The sequence below is a fragment of the Cervus elaphus genome, chromosome 24 (genome assembly GCF_910594005.1).
Source record: "Cervus elaphus chromosome 24, mCerEla1.1, whole genome shotgun sequence".
Classification (NCBI taxonomy): domain Eukaryota; kingdom Metazoa; phylum Chordata; class Mammalia; order Artiodactyla; family Cervidae; genus Cervus; species Cervus elaphus.
In genome coordinates this window covers 26,649,250-26,666,621 of record NC_057838.1, presented here as the reverse complement: position 1 = coordinate 26,666,621, position 17,372 = coordinate 26,649,250, and the positions used below count along the sequence as shown (strand labels likewise).

At 40.5% G+C, this 17,372-nt stretch overlaps 1 protein-coding gene across 3 annotated transcripts in view; it reads left to right on the top strand.

The window, feature by feature from the left end:
* Positions 1 to 17,372, top strand: part of ULK4 (unc-51 like kinase 4) — a 496,555-nt gene that overhangs the window by 139,015 nt on the left and 340,168 nt on the right. For all 3 annotated transcript variants that reach the window (XM_043886762.1, XM_043886763.1, XM_043886761.1), the window contains 5 exons: positions 3,613 to 3,746; positions 5,189 to 5,310; positions 5,429 to 5,485; positions 11,651 to 11,702; positions 11,804 to 11,898. In XM_043886762.1, the coding sequence (XP_043742697.1) occupies positions 3,613 to 3,746; positions 5,189 to 5,310; positions 5,429 to 5,485; positions 11,651 to 11,702; positions 11,804 to 11,898 (460 nt within the window). The remainder of the gene's footprint in view (positions 1 to 3,612; positions 3,747 to 5,188; positions 5,311 to 5,428; positions 5,486 to 11,650; positions 11,703 to 11,803; positions 11,899 to 17,372) is intronic.

Sequence of the window (17,372 nt, the reverse complement as noted above, 5' to 3'; positions counted from 1 at the left end):
CCTTCCTACCCTTCTGCCTTTTGTAATTGTTAAGTTTATTTTGTAAATAAATTCGTGTGTACTGTTGTTTAGATTCCACATATAAGTGATACTGTATTTGTCTCTCTTTGATTTTGTGAGAGAATAGGATGAACAGCAGAGGTGGCCTTCCCTGGGAATGTTCTCTTAATATCTGTTCACTCCAGAAAACAGTGTCTTCATTTTGGTGGTGGTCATTAATTTTAATAATTCATAGAAGCAACTATTTTTAGTAATAACAGCAGCTAACATGTCTTGAGTATGTACCTTGTGTTAGACCCCAGACAATTTTCTCATTTAATCTTCACGGCAATCCTACAAGGTAGGCATTGTTATCCCGTTTATAATGAGAAAACTGAAGGTATAAAGAGCTTAAGAAATTTGTTCAAGATCACGCTATTAGAAGGTGGTAGGGCTGGGAGTTAGAGCCAGATTTGTTGAAATCTCTGTCAGTATTGTCAAGTTGAGTGACCCTACTGAAGGAAAGGAGAAAAATAACTTAGAAATCATAGTGGGCCACAGGCCATAATAAAGTTTTGGGATACTCCTGTGATGTTGCTGTTGATTTACCTCTTGTTTAAAGTCACCGTGACTTGGCTTAGTGAGAAAATGGAGGTCTGTAGTTCTTACGAAAAGGAGGTAATATTTTTGCGGACACTCACCATTTATCATCTGGTACGGTATGTTGTGTAATTGAGTGTTACATCACCTAAAGTTTTTTTTTTTTTCAATTGTCTGTGTAGAGCATTGATACTACTTCATGTTTTCAAAACACTTAAGTTTTGAATAGATGACTCCTACTCATGGTTCATAAACCAGAGAAATCCAAAAAGTAAGAAGTTTGCCATGTATGGATGTGAGAGTTGGACCATAAAGAAGGCCGAGCGCTGAAAGATTGATGCTTTTGAACTGTGGTGTTGGAAAAGATCCTTGAGAGTCCCCTGGACTGCAAGGAGATCAAACCAGTGAATCCTAAAGGAAGTCAGTCCTGAATATTCATTGAAAGGACTGATGATGAAGCTGAAGTTCCAGTACTTTGACCACCTGATGCAAAGAGCTGACTCATTAGAAAAGTGATGGGAGTGAGGGCAGATTGTGGTGGGTGGAAGAAGTTAAGAGGAGCAAAGGAGATATTGGAAGTGGATTGATTTCTTAAGAGGTTTGCCTGAGAAAGGGAGGAGAGAGGCCATGGGGCAGTTGCTAGAAGTACAGGAAAAGTAGTTTGTTAAATGGGAGAGAGTGAGCATACAAAATGGAAAACAAGGAACTGGTTGTTTCAAGATTCTGAGAAAAGGGAAGGGAATGTGATCCAGACAGAATTGCAAGGAGAGAGAGGTCAGTGGTTGTGATGGGAGGCCAGGAGGCCAGGATAGGACACACAATAAGTTTAGATTTAGGAAGAATTTCTTCATGATGCTTTCTATTTTCTCTGTATAGTAGGAGGCAGAATCACTCACTGAGAATCTCATAAGAGGATGGAAATTTCAGTGTTTAAAGAGAAGAACATTTTGGAGATAGGCTGAGTGCTGGTCCTGTCTTGTGCCCTTGAGTATTGGTGTCATCCTTTTACAACGGAGTGACTCTGCTCCATATTTAACTTCAACAGCCTCTCTGCAGGCATACAGGAAGTGTATAGATCACTGGATTCATCCGGATCATTTGACTACGTGGGTGTGAAAAAAAGAGTGTACTGAAATGATAGATGATGGAATGCAATCGAAGCAGGAAGTAAGTAAGGAAAAGGAAGCACTTTTTCGGAGATGTCTTGGATTGGGAGATGATGTCCTGGGTTTTGAAAGACGATGTCATGGGTTGGGAGGCAGTGTCATGGGTTCAGTCAGGGGAAGTTCCTTGGAGGCTGAGGAACTGTCACAGTGGAAAAGTGTGCACGTAGCAATAAGAGCAGATTATAGTCAGTACAGTCAGAGGGCATATTTGAAATACTTAGCTTGGAGGGGCTACAGTTAAATGCCAGAATCTTTAATGTTGAATAAAGCTTTTCAGCAAATGGCGAGACTGGGCAGGGAGAAACCAGGCAACGCCATCTTGGGGAACCATAAAGGAAGATGGTGTTTTCTGGTCCTGCTCCTTAGTGGGGTTGATGGAACAGGAGTCAGCTGATCAAGAGGTTCCTGGAGTGGCTGCTATTGGCTTGGAAGCCCTAGGCCACAGCGATAGCGTGTCCTGCTGTGGATTGCCGGGAACGCCAGGCTGACTGGCTCCCCAGGCTGATGCCATTCATTTTATCACATCTTCTATCACATCCCATTTTATGTGAAGCTTTTGGATTCCTCTTACCATGAAATGATTAGGGTCTCGTTTCTTTGGCTCACTTATCATCATGGAGCTCTGTGCTCTCTGTTGTTTAAGTCATAGCGACATATTTCTATGGATTCATCGGGATTTACTTTACATTTTGAGCAATGTCTTGTATTTATTAGAGTGTGACTAGGGCTTTAATCAGCAACTGAAACAGAGATGCCACCTGGCTTATATGGATCTTAAACTTTTGATTGGATTTCATGCCCAGGTCTTTACTAATAGAGCTACAAATAATGACCAGCAAGAAGGCAAAAGGATGCATAAATCTACTAAGAGAACCACATAAATGCTCAATGTTAAGATTTCAATGTATGTTATGTATGTGTATTGTGTTTAGAACCACCTTTTCTGGTTTACAGTGGGAGTTTTGCAAAGTTTTGGGAAGCAGAAGTTGGGTGGGATGATGATTGCAACAGGGCTGGAGAGATGGTTGATGATGGCAAGAGGAGTCCAGCAAGGGGGATTGCAATCAAGAGGCCTTTGAAGTCAGGGAACTCATTGCCCTTTAGAGAGTTGCAGGGACTGGGAACTTGGGTAGTGGGTCTAGCAAAGAGAAGGAAGTGTGGGCCTAACAGTTTTCAGCAATACTCTTGGTACCCAGAGTGATGATTCAACAAGTCCCCTAGTTCTGTGTTGGAGGCTATTGGTTCAGAGATAGATGATAACAAATGCCACTGGTTTGAAGAAGAAATAAGTTTATTAAGAGACAGATATCATTAAACCAGAGGACAAAAGGGCATGTGAAATCCAGGTGTTCAGATGATATCTGCTCTCTGTATTATTCAGTGCTGAAATGAATCATTTTCTTTGGATTTATATACACAGTTTAGTAAAAGAACTGGAATTTCTATGACTTGCCTGGGATTCAGAGCAAGTTTAAGAGTCATGTCCAACGAACGTGCCAACTGGTGGTTCTACTTTGAATCTTCAAAATGCCGAAGCCCTCTTCTCTCCAGATGCTTTTGTTTGCCTTTCATCTGTCATCTGAAGAACGTGGGGTTTCTTTTAATGGGCCAAAAGCAAATGAAGTCAGGGCGTCGTTTTGTAATACACTGGCAGAGATATTCAGAGTTGCCTTATTTTCTCTCTGCATAAACGTCTTCATTTTTCTAAGGCAGAAATAGACTGTGCCCGACAAGTCGCTCCATATCTAAATGTCAACATGATGGGGGCGGTGCCCCCCTGGAAACACTTGCCATGGTGGCATTTTCGGGCAGATGCTATCAACTATTTTATCATGAGAGGTAATCTTTGGCCCTTCTCTGTGTGTAGACTGGTGATGTACATCGAGAGAGACAGCAGAAAGACCACTCCAGGCAAGGAGCAGCAGAGCGGCAATGAATACCTGTCCCGATGCCTTGACCTGCTCATCCGTCACTTGGTGCAGGAGCTGCCACGTATCCTGGGTAAATTGGAGTCTCGTCCATCCTTAGGCTCTTCCTGCTTATCTTTCTGTGACTTGGCTTTTAGGCATCTCTTCTCTTTTTGTTCTTGATGGTCTGTTTTTTACAGGCAAGTGCAATGATACTTCTTGAATGTGTAGTTTCAAAATTTCAACGTGCCCTATCTGTTATCATAAATATTTTGTATCAGTGACATGACTGAGGCAATGAGTAGGCTAAAGGGCTAAATTAAGTTTCATTGAGGTGTCATCTCGCAGTCCTGGAAAAGAAAAGGAAAGAATTTTAATTGGTGAAAATTGGACTTAAGCTATCATTTTAGGAACTTCTCTCAAGATTTCTCTTTGCACAATTCGGAAGAAAAACATTTTTCCTTCAAGCTGTAACCACAAATTTATTTTTTCTTAAAATAATTTAAAAAATACATAGGCATCAAAATTTAATATTAAAAAATTTTGATATTAAAGTTTGAAAATTTCATTGGTTTGAAAAATTTAAGATGAAAGTAATAATGATCTGCAAAGGATGTTTATTACAGCTAACAAAATTGGTTATTCCACTGTTATTTACAGATGCAAAAATCATCTAAGGAATGTGTACATTTAGTTTAAAATTTCAGTCCATGCTTTCCCAGCAGATGTGGCTATAAACCAGAAATGTTTAAAATGTTAAATTTGATCCAGCCTGTTACGGTAAAAGATATTTAGACTCAGAAATTCAGAATATTAAATGAAAGTAATGAAAATATCTTCATGGCTGATTGACAGTGACTTTTTGCTCCTTATTAATAATGTGGGAGATTTTTGCCTGTTCATGACTGAAAATAGAGCTTTTCAAAATTTATTTGGATTGTAACCCTTTTAAAATCTCCAGACCAAAGGCCACAATCTGGTCAATTGGTCGCTAACTTTCTTTTTACATGACTCACCTTGTCTTAGGAGATGATGATGAGATTCATGTGTCTAGCAAGGCAAGGTTTATTTATTATTCGACTTGGCTATCCAATGAGAAGTATTGGGAATTGATCTCTTATTTCTACCATCCTATTCTATTACCAGAGAAGTTTAATCTATGATCTGTTAGCTTATAATTCTTAAAATAACTTTTTCCTAAAAAAAAAACAAACAAAAAATAACTTTTTCTTGTTTACAAAAGTAATGGATACTCATGGTTGATATTTGGAAAGTACAAAAAAAGAAGAATCATTTTTGTATTCTATTTTAAATTTCCAGACGAGAGATCAGTCTTATATCCATCTTGTCCCCAGAGGCCACAGCTTTCTGTTGTAATGTCAAGAGTTGGGAATAAAACAACGCAGCTTCTACCCACTTCTTTTATTTGGAGATTATTTCCCTTAGCAATCCCATTAGTACTCAGCCCACAGCTAGTGCTCCCTAAGCATTTGTGGTCTCTAACCTCACGTGTGTGCTCTGGGATGTGCTTTGCAGGTGACATTCTTAACGCCCTGGCTAACGTTTCTGGTCGTAAACACCCATCCACAGTTCAAGCGAAGCAGCTGAAGATGTGTCTCCCCCTCATGCCTGTAGTGCTTCACCTGGTAACATCTCAGGTATCATCTTTTTTGGGGAAAAAAGTGGAGCTAAGAAGCATCAACTCAGACAAATATGATCATTTCTTTCTTATACGTGGCTTTCAGGATTTAATCTATGGAAACTGTCATCACACAGGTATTTCGACCTCAAGTTGTAACAGAAGAGTTCCTTTTCAGTTACGGAACTATTCTTGTGAGTAATGCTGAATTTTTCATGTTCCTAATAAAAATGTGGCTGTCCCTACTGTTTGTGGGATTTGGTGTCAGAATGAAGTAATTTTAAAATCTTAGTGGTATTTATTTGTCTCTAGGGAAGTGACCTTTTTGTATTTTTATCTGTTGACTGTAATAAAATTTGACATTTGGGGAAAAATACATTCTCTCCTGATAATGCATTTTGTTTAGAGACAGACCCAGGTAGGGTAAATAAGTCCATAGAAAAGATTTTCATAGTGTTTGGTATTAAACATCATGAAAAGATTTAAAATAATGAAATTGGTAAAAATGGAATTCTGGAAACATAGTATTATAATTTACTTTGGCTAACATTGTCCAGCTATGTGCATGCAGTGTCTCTTTCTGTGATGACATTTCTTTAAGTGGAGCTCAATTTAACCTTATCTTTAATTTTAATGAGATGAGTAGCAGTGAAAAACAAATCACTGTATTATCTTTCACTTCGATTTTTGCTCACAAAAAAAAAATAGTCTTTTTGTTAAGGTTGTGGCTCGTGAATTATGTTATCTTTTCCCCTTGCCTGGAACACTTACAGTATATACTGTTGATAAAATAGCAAGCTGTACAAAGGGAAAACGAAAACATTTGTCACGCAGCCTATTCTGTCTTCCTTTGATGTTAATAATAAATGCTGAGCTGAGATTTTAAAAGTGCCATATCAGATAGGTATCTCGTTAAAATGAAGTAAATATCTCAGTTTTATTGCTGGTTTGGAATAAAAAAAATGATTACCATCCACAAGTGAGGATATAGTTTTCTAGAAGTTTCATCATACAGTAATGTATGATGTTTTGAAGTATGACTCTTGAGTAGAGAGGTCACTGACTTCTGTAAGCAGTGTGTTTAGTCGATGCAATATAGGTTCTTTTGTACTCAACTTCAGATCATTATCATCCTTGAATCTTGAATTCTACAAAGCATATAATTTTTGCAGCACATTCATGAATTTGCAAATTGTGAGAATTTTGTTTGCCACCTCCTTTAATGTGCTTTCTAATCTTTTTAAGGACAACATGGGTATCGTTTTTAGCAGCACTGTAGTTCTATGTTTATACCTCCATTGCACTGATATGTTGATGCCTGATAATAGTAATTTTGCCCTTGCAGCCCTCCTTGGAATATTTTGGCCCAGTGTTTGTTTGTTTGGGCTAGGTAGAGTTGTCCTGTGTTCATTCTCTTTATTTTTCCCTCGTGTAGTAGTTTGCTGTGCTTATGTTAACTGAGTACAGTTTAGATTTTCAAGGAACTATTAGGAACTCCAATATAGAAGTCTTTGTGGACTTTCACCTGTGTCTTTCAGGGAGACATGTAACCTCTGCTTCATGTAACCCATCTGCTCCCGCCGAGAAAGGGCCGTCTCACCTTCTCCCGAGGGAGTGCACCCTTTAAGGGGTGGGGGGTGTTCAGTAGGGCTCAGTAAGGGTTTGCTTCACATAGGCACTTTCAGGGAATGGAAGATAACTTGCTTGGTTCAAAGGTAACTGTGATACTGAAAATTCTTTAGCAGTCTTTCCCTTGATAATGTTGCTCAAGTAATAGGAGTTTACACACACAGTGGAAAAGGTCTCTTGGCTCTGTTTGGGCCATTTTCCTAGTTTGACTCGCGGCCAGTTCCAGAGCTCTTCTTTTGTAATTTTTTTTTACTGCATCTGTTATTTGGCCTTAGCTGTGTGTCCGTCTTTCTTGACTTAGTGTTGGCCGCAGTGATGAGACACTAGTCCAGGGAGAGGAAGCGTTGACTGAAGTCATGGACCAGGCTGTAGTTATCCACCCAGTTCTGGTGCGTGTTTCTGTGAGCTGTTGAGAGTTGGCTGTTGCTTCTGTGAGTTGATCCACAGTCTGTCCAGAAGATGCCACAAATACTGTTGTTAGTTACAGTGTCCCTCCAGTGCCAGAGGCATAGTCTACTCCTCCCTTGGAAGGAGTAAAAACCCCTTGGAAGTTCCCGGTGCAGGATCTGCACATTGAAATCCTTGAGTTTTCTGCTTGAGACCAATTATTTTAAGTTTTGTCTAGGCACAGCTTCCCTGGAGTTAAGAGGGTTTGTTTGTTTATTTGTGTGGTTTTTTTGGGGGGGCAGAAGGTGGGGTGTGGGAAGGCTGCAGAGCTATTAATGCCCTGTAGGCCTGCGCAGGGTGCTTCTCCCATCCCGGGGGCACAAGGGGACCACACTGTTCCCATGTACACCTTTAGCACTGTGCTTGGAAAGCCTTGTTTTCCTGGTGCTGGTGCCCAGTCGCCCAGTTATATTTGACTCTTTGAGACCCCATGGACTGGAGCACAGCAGGCTTCTTTGTCAGTGGGATTCTCCAGGCCAGAGTACTGGAGTGGGTTGCCATTTCCTTCTTCAGGGGATCTTCCCAACCCAGGGATCAAACCCACGTCTCTTAGGTCTCCTGCATTGGCAAGGAGGTTCTTGACCACTCGCGCCACCTGGGAAGCTCTTTAGATAACATTAAAGTACCTATCAGAAATAATTACTCTCCAGTTTTATTTTTAGAAAAAATATTCAGTTGAGGCTGCTCACCAAAGTGATATGTATACAGAAAAATGGAAAATAAAGGCAAATATAAAAGGACAACAGGCTGTAAAAGGACAACAGGCAGGTCTGTTGTCCTATTATATTTTAAAAAAGAAAGAAAAGTGAAAGTCACTCAGTCGCGGCCCCCTGGACTACATATAGTCCATGGAGTTCTCCAGGCCAGAATACTGGAGTGGGTAGCCTTTCCCTTCTCTAGGGGATCTTCCCAACCCAGGGATCAAACCCAGGTCTCCCACACTGCAGGCAGATTCTTTACCAGCTGAGCCACAAGGGAAGCCCGAGAATACTGGAGTGGGTAGCTTATCCCTTTTCCAGTGGATCTTCCTGACCTGGGAATCGAACTGGAGTTGAACTGGGGTCTCCTGCATTGCAGGCAGATTCTTACCTACTGAGCTATCAGGGAAGCACATTAGCTTGAGGTATTCAGGCTTTTGGTCCACCGTTAGTAGCTGTTATCTAAGAACTTCTTGGGCTTTTATGCTCAAGGAGCTCTCCAGGGGTTGCTGGCCTGCCTCACGTGGGTGGAGACAGCAGCCATACTTGGTGTGATCTTCGCTCATTAGAAGGGTCCTGAAGGCACAGGCTGGAGGGGCTGTTGGAATTTTGCTTCCCATTGGTTTCTGTTTTCATACTGGTACCAGGCAGGCATGGTTTGCCTTTTGACCTGTAGGTATCATTTAAAAAAAATTTATTTTGGTAGAAGAATTCAGGATACTTTTTATATTTGGAGGCCTGAGTATAGGCTTTAGCTTTTTTTTTTCCCCCAAGCAAAAGGAAGGTTTGGTCTCTTTATGATTTAAAGAGGCACGTGTTTGGAAGCAATTTAGTAGGACACTTTTAAACCATTATTAAGCTTTCGAAGGGCCCAGGCCAAAGAGGACTACACAGCTGATGATTGCTGTTTTTACTTCTTATTGGCAGAAGCAATGTGTCATTCTACCTGCCTCCGTCTCCAGTAAGAGGGGGAAAAAAAAGGTACCCAGGGACACTTACGCAGTAAAGCATTTGGGGAGGTGCTATGGGGAAGTGCCAAGGTGAACTTCAGCTTAGTTCTTTCATACCTTCACTGAATTGGGCTGGGAAACAGGAAGCAATGATATTAAGGAAATCTGTTTGAAAACTCGTGATGTTCACTGTGTTTCTTGTGTTCTTCTGAAAATACTCTTGACTAATGAGCTGAGGAAGAGGACTTAGTTGTGTTTATTCTTAAGTTCTGGCCTCATTAGTTTATGAAAGTTCAGTGGTTATGTGGTGGTTATAGTTTTTTACAAAAAGAAAAATTCAGATTTTCAAATGAAAGAAATGATGAAATGATTCTGGTTTTCACACAAGAATGTGATTATAATATCCGTCATCAATAAATCAGTAAATCTTTGCCAATCCTGGGCTTTGAGAAAAGACCCTCTCCAGATTTTTATTTTAAGTGAGTGTTGGTCTGTTGATAGATTTTGACTTCAGCTGTAGAAGATAAAGCAGAGAGCGGGTACTCTTATAATTTTATTTATTATTTTTTGGCTGTGTCACACAGCTTGTGGGATCTTAGCTTCTGGCAATGAAAGTGCCAAATCTTAACCAGTGGACTGCCAAAGGATTCCCTTATATTTAAAAAAAATATGATATTTTATATTTGGTCATTGCCTCATGAGTGTTCTTGTTAGGAAGATTTTTCCTTTTCTTAAACATTGTTTATTTAAAAAAAATTTAACACACCCTGAAGTCATATACCCACCTTGCTTAGAGAACTTACTCTCAGCTTCTCAGAAGTACCGAACAGTAATGCGGGGCACTGGTCTACCCTGGAGTCATACCTGTCTTTCCTTTCCCACCCAGATGGGGCCGTACTTTTGCCCCACAGTCCTCTACCTGATGAGCCTAGTTGTGGAGTAGCTGCCCACTCTGGCTGCTCCTCTGTTGTACTCAGCTTTGAAGCTCACGCCATCAGAAGATGCCTCGTGTAGTGTGGCCATCTACAGATTTTTCTGGGTCATTCCCTGTCACTGCCATGGTCTTTCAGCACTGGATTCGCTGTCATTGTTAGAGAATCAGGTGTCTCTGTGGAGGTTCCTTCTAGCACCTCATCCTCTCAGCTGCTCGACCACCTGTCTTCCCATGGGTGTGTCTTTCCCTCCCTCAGCGGCCTCCACCCGTAGCCTTATTTTCAACATCATACTCTGTGGCTACCACACCTAATTTTCAGCTCACTACCCCTGCTCCTCATCTCCAACAGTCCTTTAATTCCTCTGGGACTTAAATTGGCCTTACCACTTTGCACTCACCATCCTGTCCTCCCTGGGCCCAGTTTTCCTGAGCTTCGAGTCCCTGGTTCAACCCCATCCCTACCTTGCATGTATATACCCGTGATCCCTTTCCTGTCCCTTCCTCCATTGTCCTCCTCTGGCAAACCCAAGTGCTGGTTCACTTTAATTCTCTACCTCCCTCACCCCTGCTTTGAGTGACTAAGTATGGCTCGAGAAAAACATGAGGAAAATAGCTGGTCTCACTTTAAATTCATGACTGCTCAGTTCAAGCGAGTCCTCTCTGCAGACTGGGACATCAGGTTCCTTTTCCTAATTTATATACCTTCACGCTCACCTGGATGATTGTTCATACATTCCCTCCTCTCCTTGAATCTCTAGTGTCTCCTGCCCTGTCCTCACTCTCACCTGATTAATTCCTATTACACCGAGAATGAAGAGAAAGAAATTGACCCAGAGAGATTTAAATTGGCAAATCAATGAAACATTCAGTAGGGATTTTTAAAAATTTAAACAGGGAAAGTATAAGGAAGAAAATAAATTAAAAGAACCCTATGGTTTCACCATCTAGAAAACCCTTGTTGCTGTTAAAAAAAAAAGGAAAAAAATAATACATGTACCTAGTTAGAAAATTCTAACAGTGCAGAAAGGCAGAAAATGAGTAGTGAAAGTATACCTCCTCATCCAGTATTCTTCCTCACAGGGAGCCTCTGTGAATGGTTCCTGTGATTAATGCCTCAAAAATCTCTGTCCACAACTATGTTCATGTGTTATCTACATATTCTTCAAAAATTATACAGAAAAATTGTAGTATTAACACTGTTTTGTCTCTTTCTTAAGCTGTAGACATTTAAGTAAATTTATTGAAATCGAAAGATACCTTTCTTTGAATTTTTCAACATCAAATTGTGAAATTATTTCAGCCAAATTGTTAAAATGTCTCTTATTTATTATGTATATAATTTGGCTGAAATAATTTCACCTGATTTCAAAATAGGGACATGACTTTTGCTGAATAAATAGGGATTTAATGTTGAAAAAAAAATTCTAATGACTTTTGTATGTTAACTCAATCAGAGACTTTCTAAGAATGCTATCTTTCCCCTTCTGGATAAAGAAATTAGTGCCTACTTATGACATGAAATTTAGAAACTGTAGAAAAATGTAAAAAGAGTATAAAAATGACTTGATGCCTACCACCCGAAGTAAATCATGGTGAACACACATAGGATCATATGTTCAGTTTTTTTTTCCCTCTGCATAGTTTTTACATCAGAGTTCTTTTAAAATCTCCATTTATTAACATTTTTATATTTTTTTTCAGAGTCATATTAAATCAATAGACTCAGGAGAAACTAACATAGATGGAGCTGTAGGTGAGTAGATCATGGGACATTTTACATCTTTGCTTGAAGATTTTGATACTATGATTTTGGACATGTAAATAAACATCTGTAATAATTAACTATATTTCTAGGAATGATGGCATCAGAAGAATTTATCAAGATCACGCTGTCGGCTTTTGAAGCAGTGATACAGTATCCTATTTTATTGAAAGACTATTGCTCTACGGTCAGTTCTGGGTGCCATTGAAAAACATATTTTTTGACTTACTTGGTAACTGTCTATAGGGAGATTAGTTTACATATACTTGGTCATACATGTTCCTCACATGAAATAACTGTTGAGAAAAGCTGACCCCAGACAGGATGAACCTAAGAAATCTCTCCCTATCTTGTTGACTTATTTTGGGGTTTTTCTTTGCTTATTATTTTCTTTCCCTTCTGGTCCACACCTTATTTACAGGGTGCCCCTTGTTATTCCTGGCCTAGAGTTTCTCAGCCTTGGCACTGGGCTTCCATGGTGGCTCAGATGGTAAAGAGTCTGCCTGTAATGCAGGAGACCCAACTTTGATCCCTGGATTGGGAGGATCCCCTGGAGAAGTGAATGGCTACCCACTCCAGTGTTCTTGCCCGGAGAACTTCATGGACAGAGGAGCCTGGTGGTCTGTAGTCCATGGGGATCACAAACATGACCGAGTGACTAACACTCTCACTTTCAACCTTGCCACTCTGGGTGTTTGGAGATGGGCAGTTCCTTGTTGTGGAGGCTGTCCTGGGCATTGAGAGATGTTTAGCAGCATCACTGGCCTCAACGTAGTAGATTTGGAGGCTCCCCTCAGTTGCAGCAATCAAGAAGGTCTCTACGCATTGCCAGATGTTTTCTGGGCCTGTTTTTCCACTATTGCTAGTAGTCCATCTGCCATTTACACATCTGCCGTATGTGTCTGTTTCTAGGCTATATGTTCTGTTTCATGAATCTCTTTGTCTAGCCCTTTGCTTGTACCAGCTTATTTCTTCCCATCATAGTAAACCTGGAAACCATGTCTGCTTCATGCTTTTTAACATTTTTCCATTACTCTTGACCCTATTCTTTCCAAATACTTTATGGGATCAGTGTGAGAAATTCACACAACCTGGTTGGAATATTTATGTGTTTTATATTGAAATTATAGATTAATTTTGCAATAAGGAGTTCATGATCTGAGCCACAGTTAGCTCCCAGTCTTGTTTTTGCTGACTGTATAGAGCTTCTCCATCTTCGGCTAAAAAGAATATAAACAGTCTGATTTCGGTATTGACCATCTGGTGATGTCCATGTGTAGAGTCTTCTCTTGTGTTGTTGGAAGAGGGTGTTTGCTATGACCAGTATGTTCTCTTGGCCAAACTCTGTTAGCCTTTGCCCTGCTTCATTTTGTACTCCAGGGCCAAATTTGCCTATTACTCCAGGTATCTCTTGACTTTCTACTTTTGCATTCCAGTCACCTGTGATGAAAAGGACATATTTTTGGGTGTTAGTTCTAGAAGATCTTGTAGGTTCTCATAGAACCGTTCAACTTCAGCTTCTTAAGCATTACTGGTTGGGGCGTAGGCTTGGATTACCGTGATATTGAATGGTTTGCCTTGGAAATAAACAGAGATCATTCTGTCTCTTCTGAGGTTGCATCCAAGTACTGCATTTCAGACTCTTGTTGACTAGGATGGCTACTCCATTTCTTCTAAGGGATTCTTACCCACAGTAGTAGATACAATGGTCATCTGAGTTAAATTCACCCATTCCAGTCCATTTTATTTCATTGATTCCTAAAATGTTGATGTTTAATCTTGCCATCTCCTGTTTGACCACTTCCAATTTGCCTTGATTCATGGACCTAACATTCCAGGTTCCTATGCAATATTGTTCTTTATAGCATTGGACTTTACTTCCGTCACCAGTCACATCCACAACTGTGTGTTGTTTTTGCTTTGGCTCCATCTCTTCATTCTTTCTGGAGTTATTTCTCCACTGATCTCCAGTAGCGTATTGGGCACCTACCGACCTGGGGAGTTCCTCTTTCAGTGTCCTATCTCTTTGCCTTTTCATACTGTTCATGGGGTTCTCAAGGCAAGAATACTGAAGTGGTTTGCCATTGCCTTCTCTGGTGGACCACATTTTGTCAGAACTCTCACCATGACCCGTCTGTCTTGGGTAGCCCTACCTGCCATGGCTCATAGTTTCATTGAGTTAGACAAGCTCTATACAGTCAGCAAAAACAAGACCAGGGGTTGACTGTGGCTCAGATCATGGACTCCTTATTGCAAAATTCAGGCTTAATTGAAGAAAGTAGGGAAAACAACTACACCATTCAGATATGATCTAAATCAAATCCCTTACGATTATACAGTGGAAGTGACACATAGATTCAAAGGATTAGATCTGATAGAGTGCCTGGAGAACTGTGGACAGAGGATCATGACATTGTTTAGGAGGCAGGAATCAAGACCATCTGCAAGAAAAAGAAATGCAAAAAGGCAAAATGGTTGTGTGAGGAGGCCTTAGCTAAGAAAAGAAGAGATGATAAAGGCAAAGGAAAAAAGGAAAAATATACCCATTTGAATGCAGAGTTCCAAAGAATAGCAAAGAAAGATAAGAAAACCTTCCCCAGTGATCAGTGCAAAGAAATAGAGGAAAACAATAGAATGGGAAAGACTAGAGATCTCTTCAAGAAAATTAGAGATACCAAGGGACTATTTCATGCAAAGATGGGCACTATAAAGGACAGAAATGGGATGGACCTAACAAGCAGAAGCTATCAAGAAGAGGTGGCGAGAATACACAGAAGAACTATAACCATGATGGCGTGATCACTCGCCTAGAGCCAGACATCCTGGAATGAGAAGTCAAGTGAACCTTAGGAAGCATTACTATGAACAGAGCTAGTGGAGGTGATGGAATTCCAGGTGAGCTATTTCATATCCTAAAAGATGATGCTGTGAAAGTGCTGCACTCAGTATGCTGCAAATTTGGAAAACTCAGCAGTGGCCACAGGACTGGAAAAGGTCAGTTTTCATTCCAGTCCCAGAGAAAGGCAATGCCAAAGAATGTTCAAACTACCGCACAATTGCACTCACTCATCTTACATGGTAGCAAAGCAATGCTTAAAATTCTCCAAGCCAGGCTTCAGCAGTATGTGAACCATGAACTTCCAGATGTTCAAGCTGGATTTAGAAAAGACAGAGGACCCAGAGATCAAATTGCCATTGGATCTGTTGAATCATGAGAAAAGCAAGAGAGTTCCAGAAAAACATTTACTTCTGCTTTATTGACTACACCAAAGCCTTGGACTGTGTAGATCACAGCAAACTGTGGAAAATTCTTAGAGATGGGAATACCAGACCACCTGACCTGCCTCCTGAGAAATCTGTGAGTCAAGAAGCAACAATTAAAACTGGACATGGAACAACAGACTGGTTCCAAATTGGGAAAGGAGTACATCAGGGCTGTATATTGTCACCCCACTTGTTTAACTTATATGCAGAATACATCATGTGAAATGCCGGGCTGGATGAAGCACAAGCTGGAATCAAGATTGCCGGGAGAAATATCAATAACCTCAGATGTGCAGATGACACCACCCTTATGGCTGAAAGAACTAAAGAGTCTCTTGATGAAAGTGAAAGAGGAGAGTGAAAAACCTGACTTGAAACTCAATATTCAAAAAATCAAGATCATGGTACTGGTCCCATCACTTTATGGCAAATAGTGGACAAACAATGGAAAGAGTGAGAGACTTTATTTTTTTGAGCTCCAAAATCACTGCAGATGGTGACTGCAGCCATGAAATTAAAAGACAATTGTTCCTTGAAAGAAAAGCTATGACTAACATAGCATATTAAAAAGCAGAGACATTACTTGGCCAACAAAGGTCCATCTAGTCAGAGCTATGGTTTTTCCAGTTGTCATGTGTGGATGTGAGAATTGGACCATAAAGAAAGCTGAGCACCGAAGAATTGATGCTTTTGAATTCTGGTGGTGGTGAAGAGTCTCGAGAGTCCCTTGGACTGCAAGGAGATCCAACCAGTCAATCCTAAAGGAAATCAATCCTAAATATTCATTGGAGGGACTTATGCTGAAGCTGAAACTCCAGTACTTTGGCCACCTGATGTGAAGAACTGACTCATTGGAAGAGACCCTAATGCTGGAAAAGATTGAAGGTGGGAGGAGAAAGGGATGACGGAGGATGAGATGGTTGGATGGCATTACTGACTTGATGGACATGAGTTTGAGCAGGCTCCAGGATTTGGTGATGGACAGGGAAGTCTGGTGTGCTGCTGTCCACGGGGTCGCAAAGAGTCGGACATGACTGAGCTACTGAACTGAACTGATAGATTAATTTGCACAGAGTTGACTTCTTTGACGCTTCTCATCAATGACTATATTTTACCTTGATTTATTTTTCTTTCTAACGTATAGATCTGTGTGTCTGACCCATGTCACTTTCATTTTTTCTAAGAAACTTAACATTTCTTACAAGTCAAGTCTACTGGCAAAACATTTCTTCAGTTAATGTTTATGTGAGAAATTCTTTATTTTTCCTTTTATTCTTGAGGGATAATTTCACTCAGAATTCTAGGTTGGTGTTTTTTTTTTTCCTTCTCAGCACAAAAATATTTCATTCCAGCATGATATATCAGGTAAAAATGACCTGAGATCAATGAGCTAGCTGTTAGTATGAAGTTTTATGTTTCTTTGGCTAGGAGCCAAGCTGTGTTTACTGTTTGCTGTAACTGTAGGTTTCAGAGGCTAAAATTAACGTGTAATGTCCTTGTTTTGTCTATCCTGTCGTCTTCAGGTTTCCTTAACAGCGCCTTCTGGAATAAAGCCTGTGCCTTGCAGCTCTCTCAGCTGTAATCCTGGGTTATTACACAGGAGCCCCGTTGATGTTGGGATGAGGTGTGGTGGAGTGTGTAGAGATCCATAGCCCCTAGGTTTAGGTCACATTCCTTTTCTGAGTCTGTATGCCTCGGCTGTGACCCTCACACATACTTCTCAGCACCCACACCCCCATGCCCCAGTTGGTGAGATGGGAAGGCTTACAGGGTGTTGGAATTGGATATTTTCCCCACTAGCTCAGGTTTTGGTAAAACCTGAGTAGGTTCAGCTTTTGGTAGAATAGTGTCTCTTGAGTCCAGCCTTTGTTAAGGAGAAAAGAATGCTCTAAACATATTTCAGAATGGTTAGTTTTTCCTTTCCTCTTCCAGAAGCATGAGACTTATCTCTGGTCTTCAGTCTGAGAATCTGGTGGGGCTCTGGGAGGTAAAACTTTTGGGAGGTGGGTGGTTGCACTAAGGTTGGACCTCTAGGAGGTTTTATCATCTCAGACACCAATTCTTAGTCAACCACTGTTGAAGTTTTTGTACCAGTTGCTGGCTCCAGTGGCAGCTTCTGCTCCTGTTAAGCTGTGATTTTCTGTCTTTGCCTTTCTCTTCAGTTCTAGGGACAGTTGGTTTTCTTTGTGACTTGACTTCTCTGATTTATCTGAGAAGAGTTGTTGATTTTCAGTTTGTTTAGCTGTTTTCTTCTTGTGAGCACGGTTATGATAGCTTTCCAGCTTTTATTTTAGAAGTTATCAATGGTTATCATATTTTTTTTTCATTTATTTTTATTAGTTGGAGGCTAATTACTTTACACTATTGTAGTGGGTTTTGTCATACATTGACATGAAT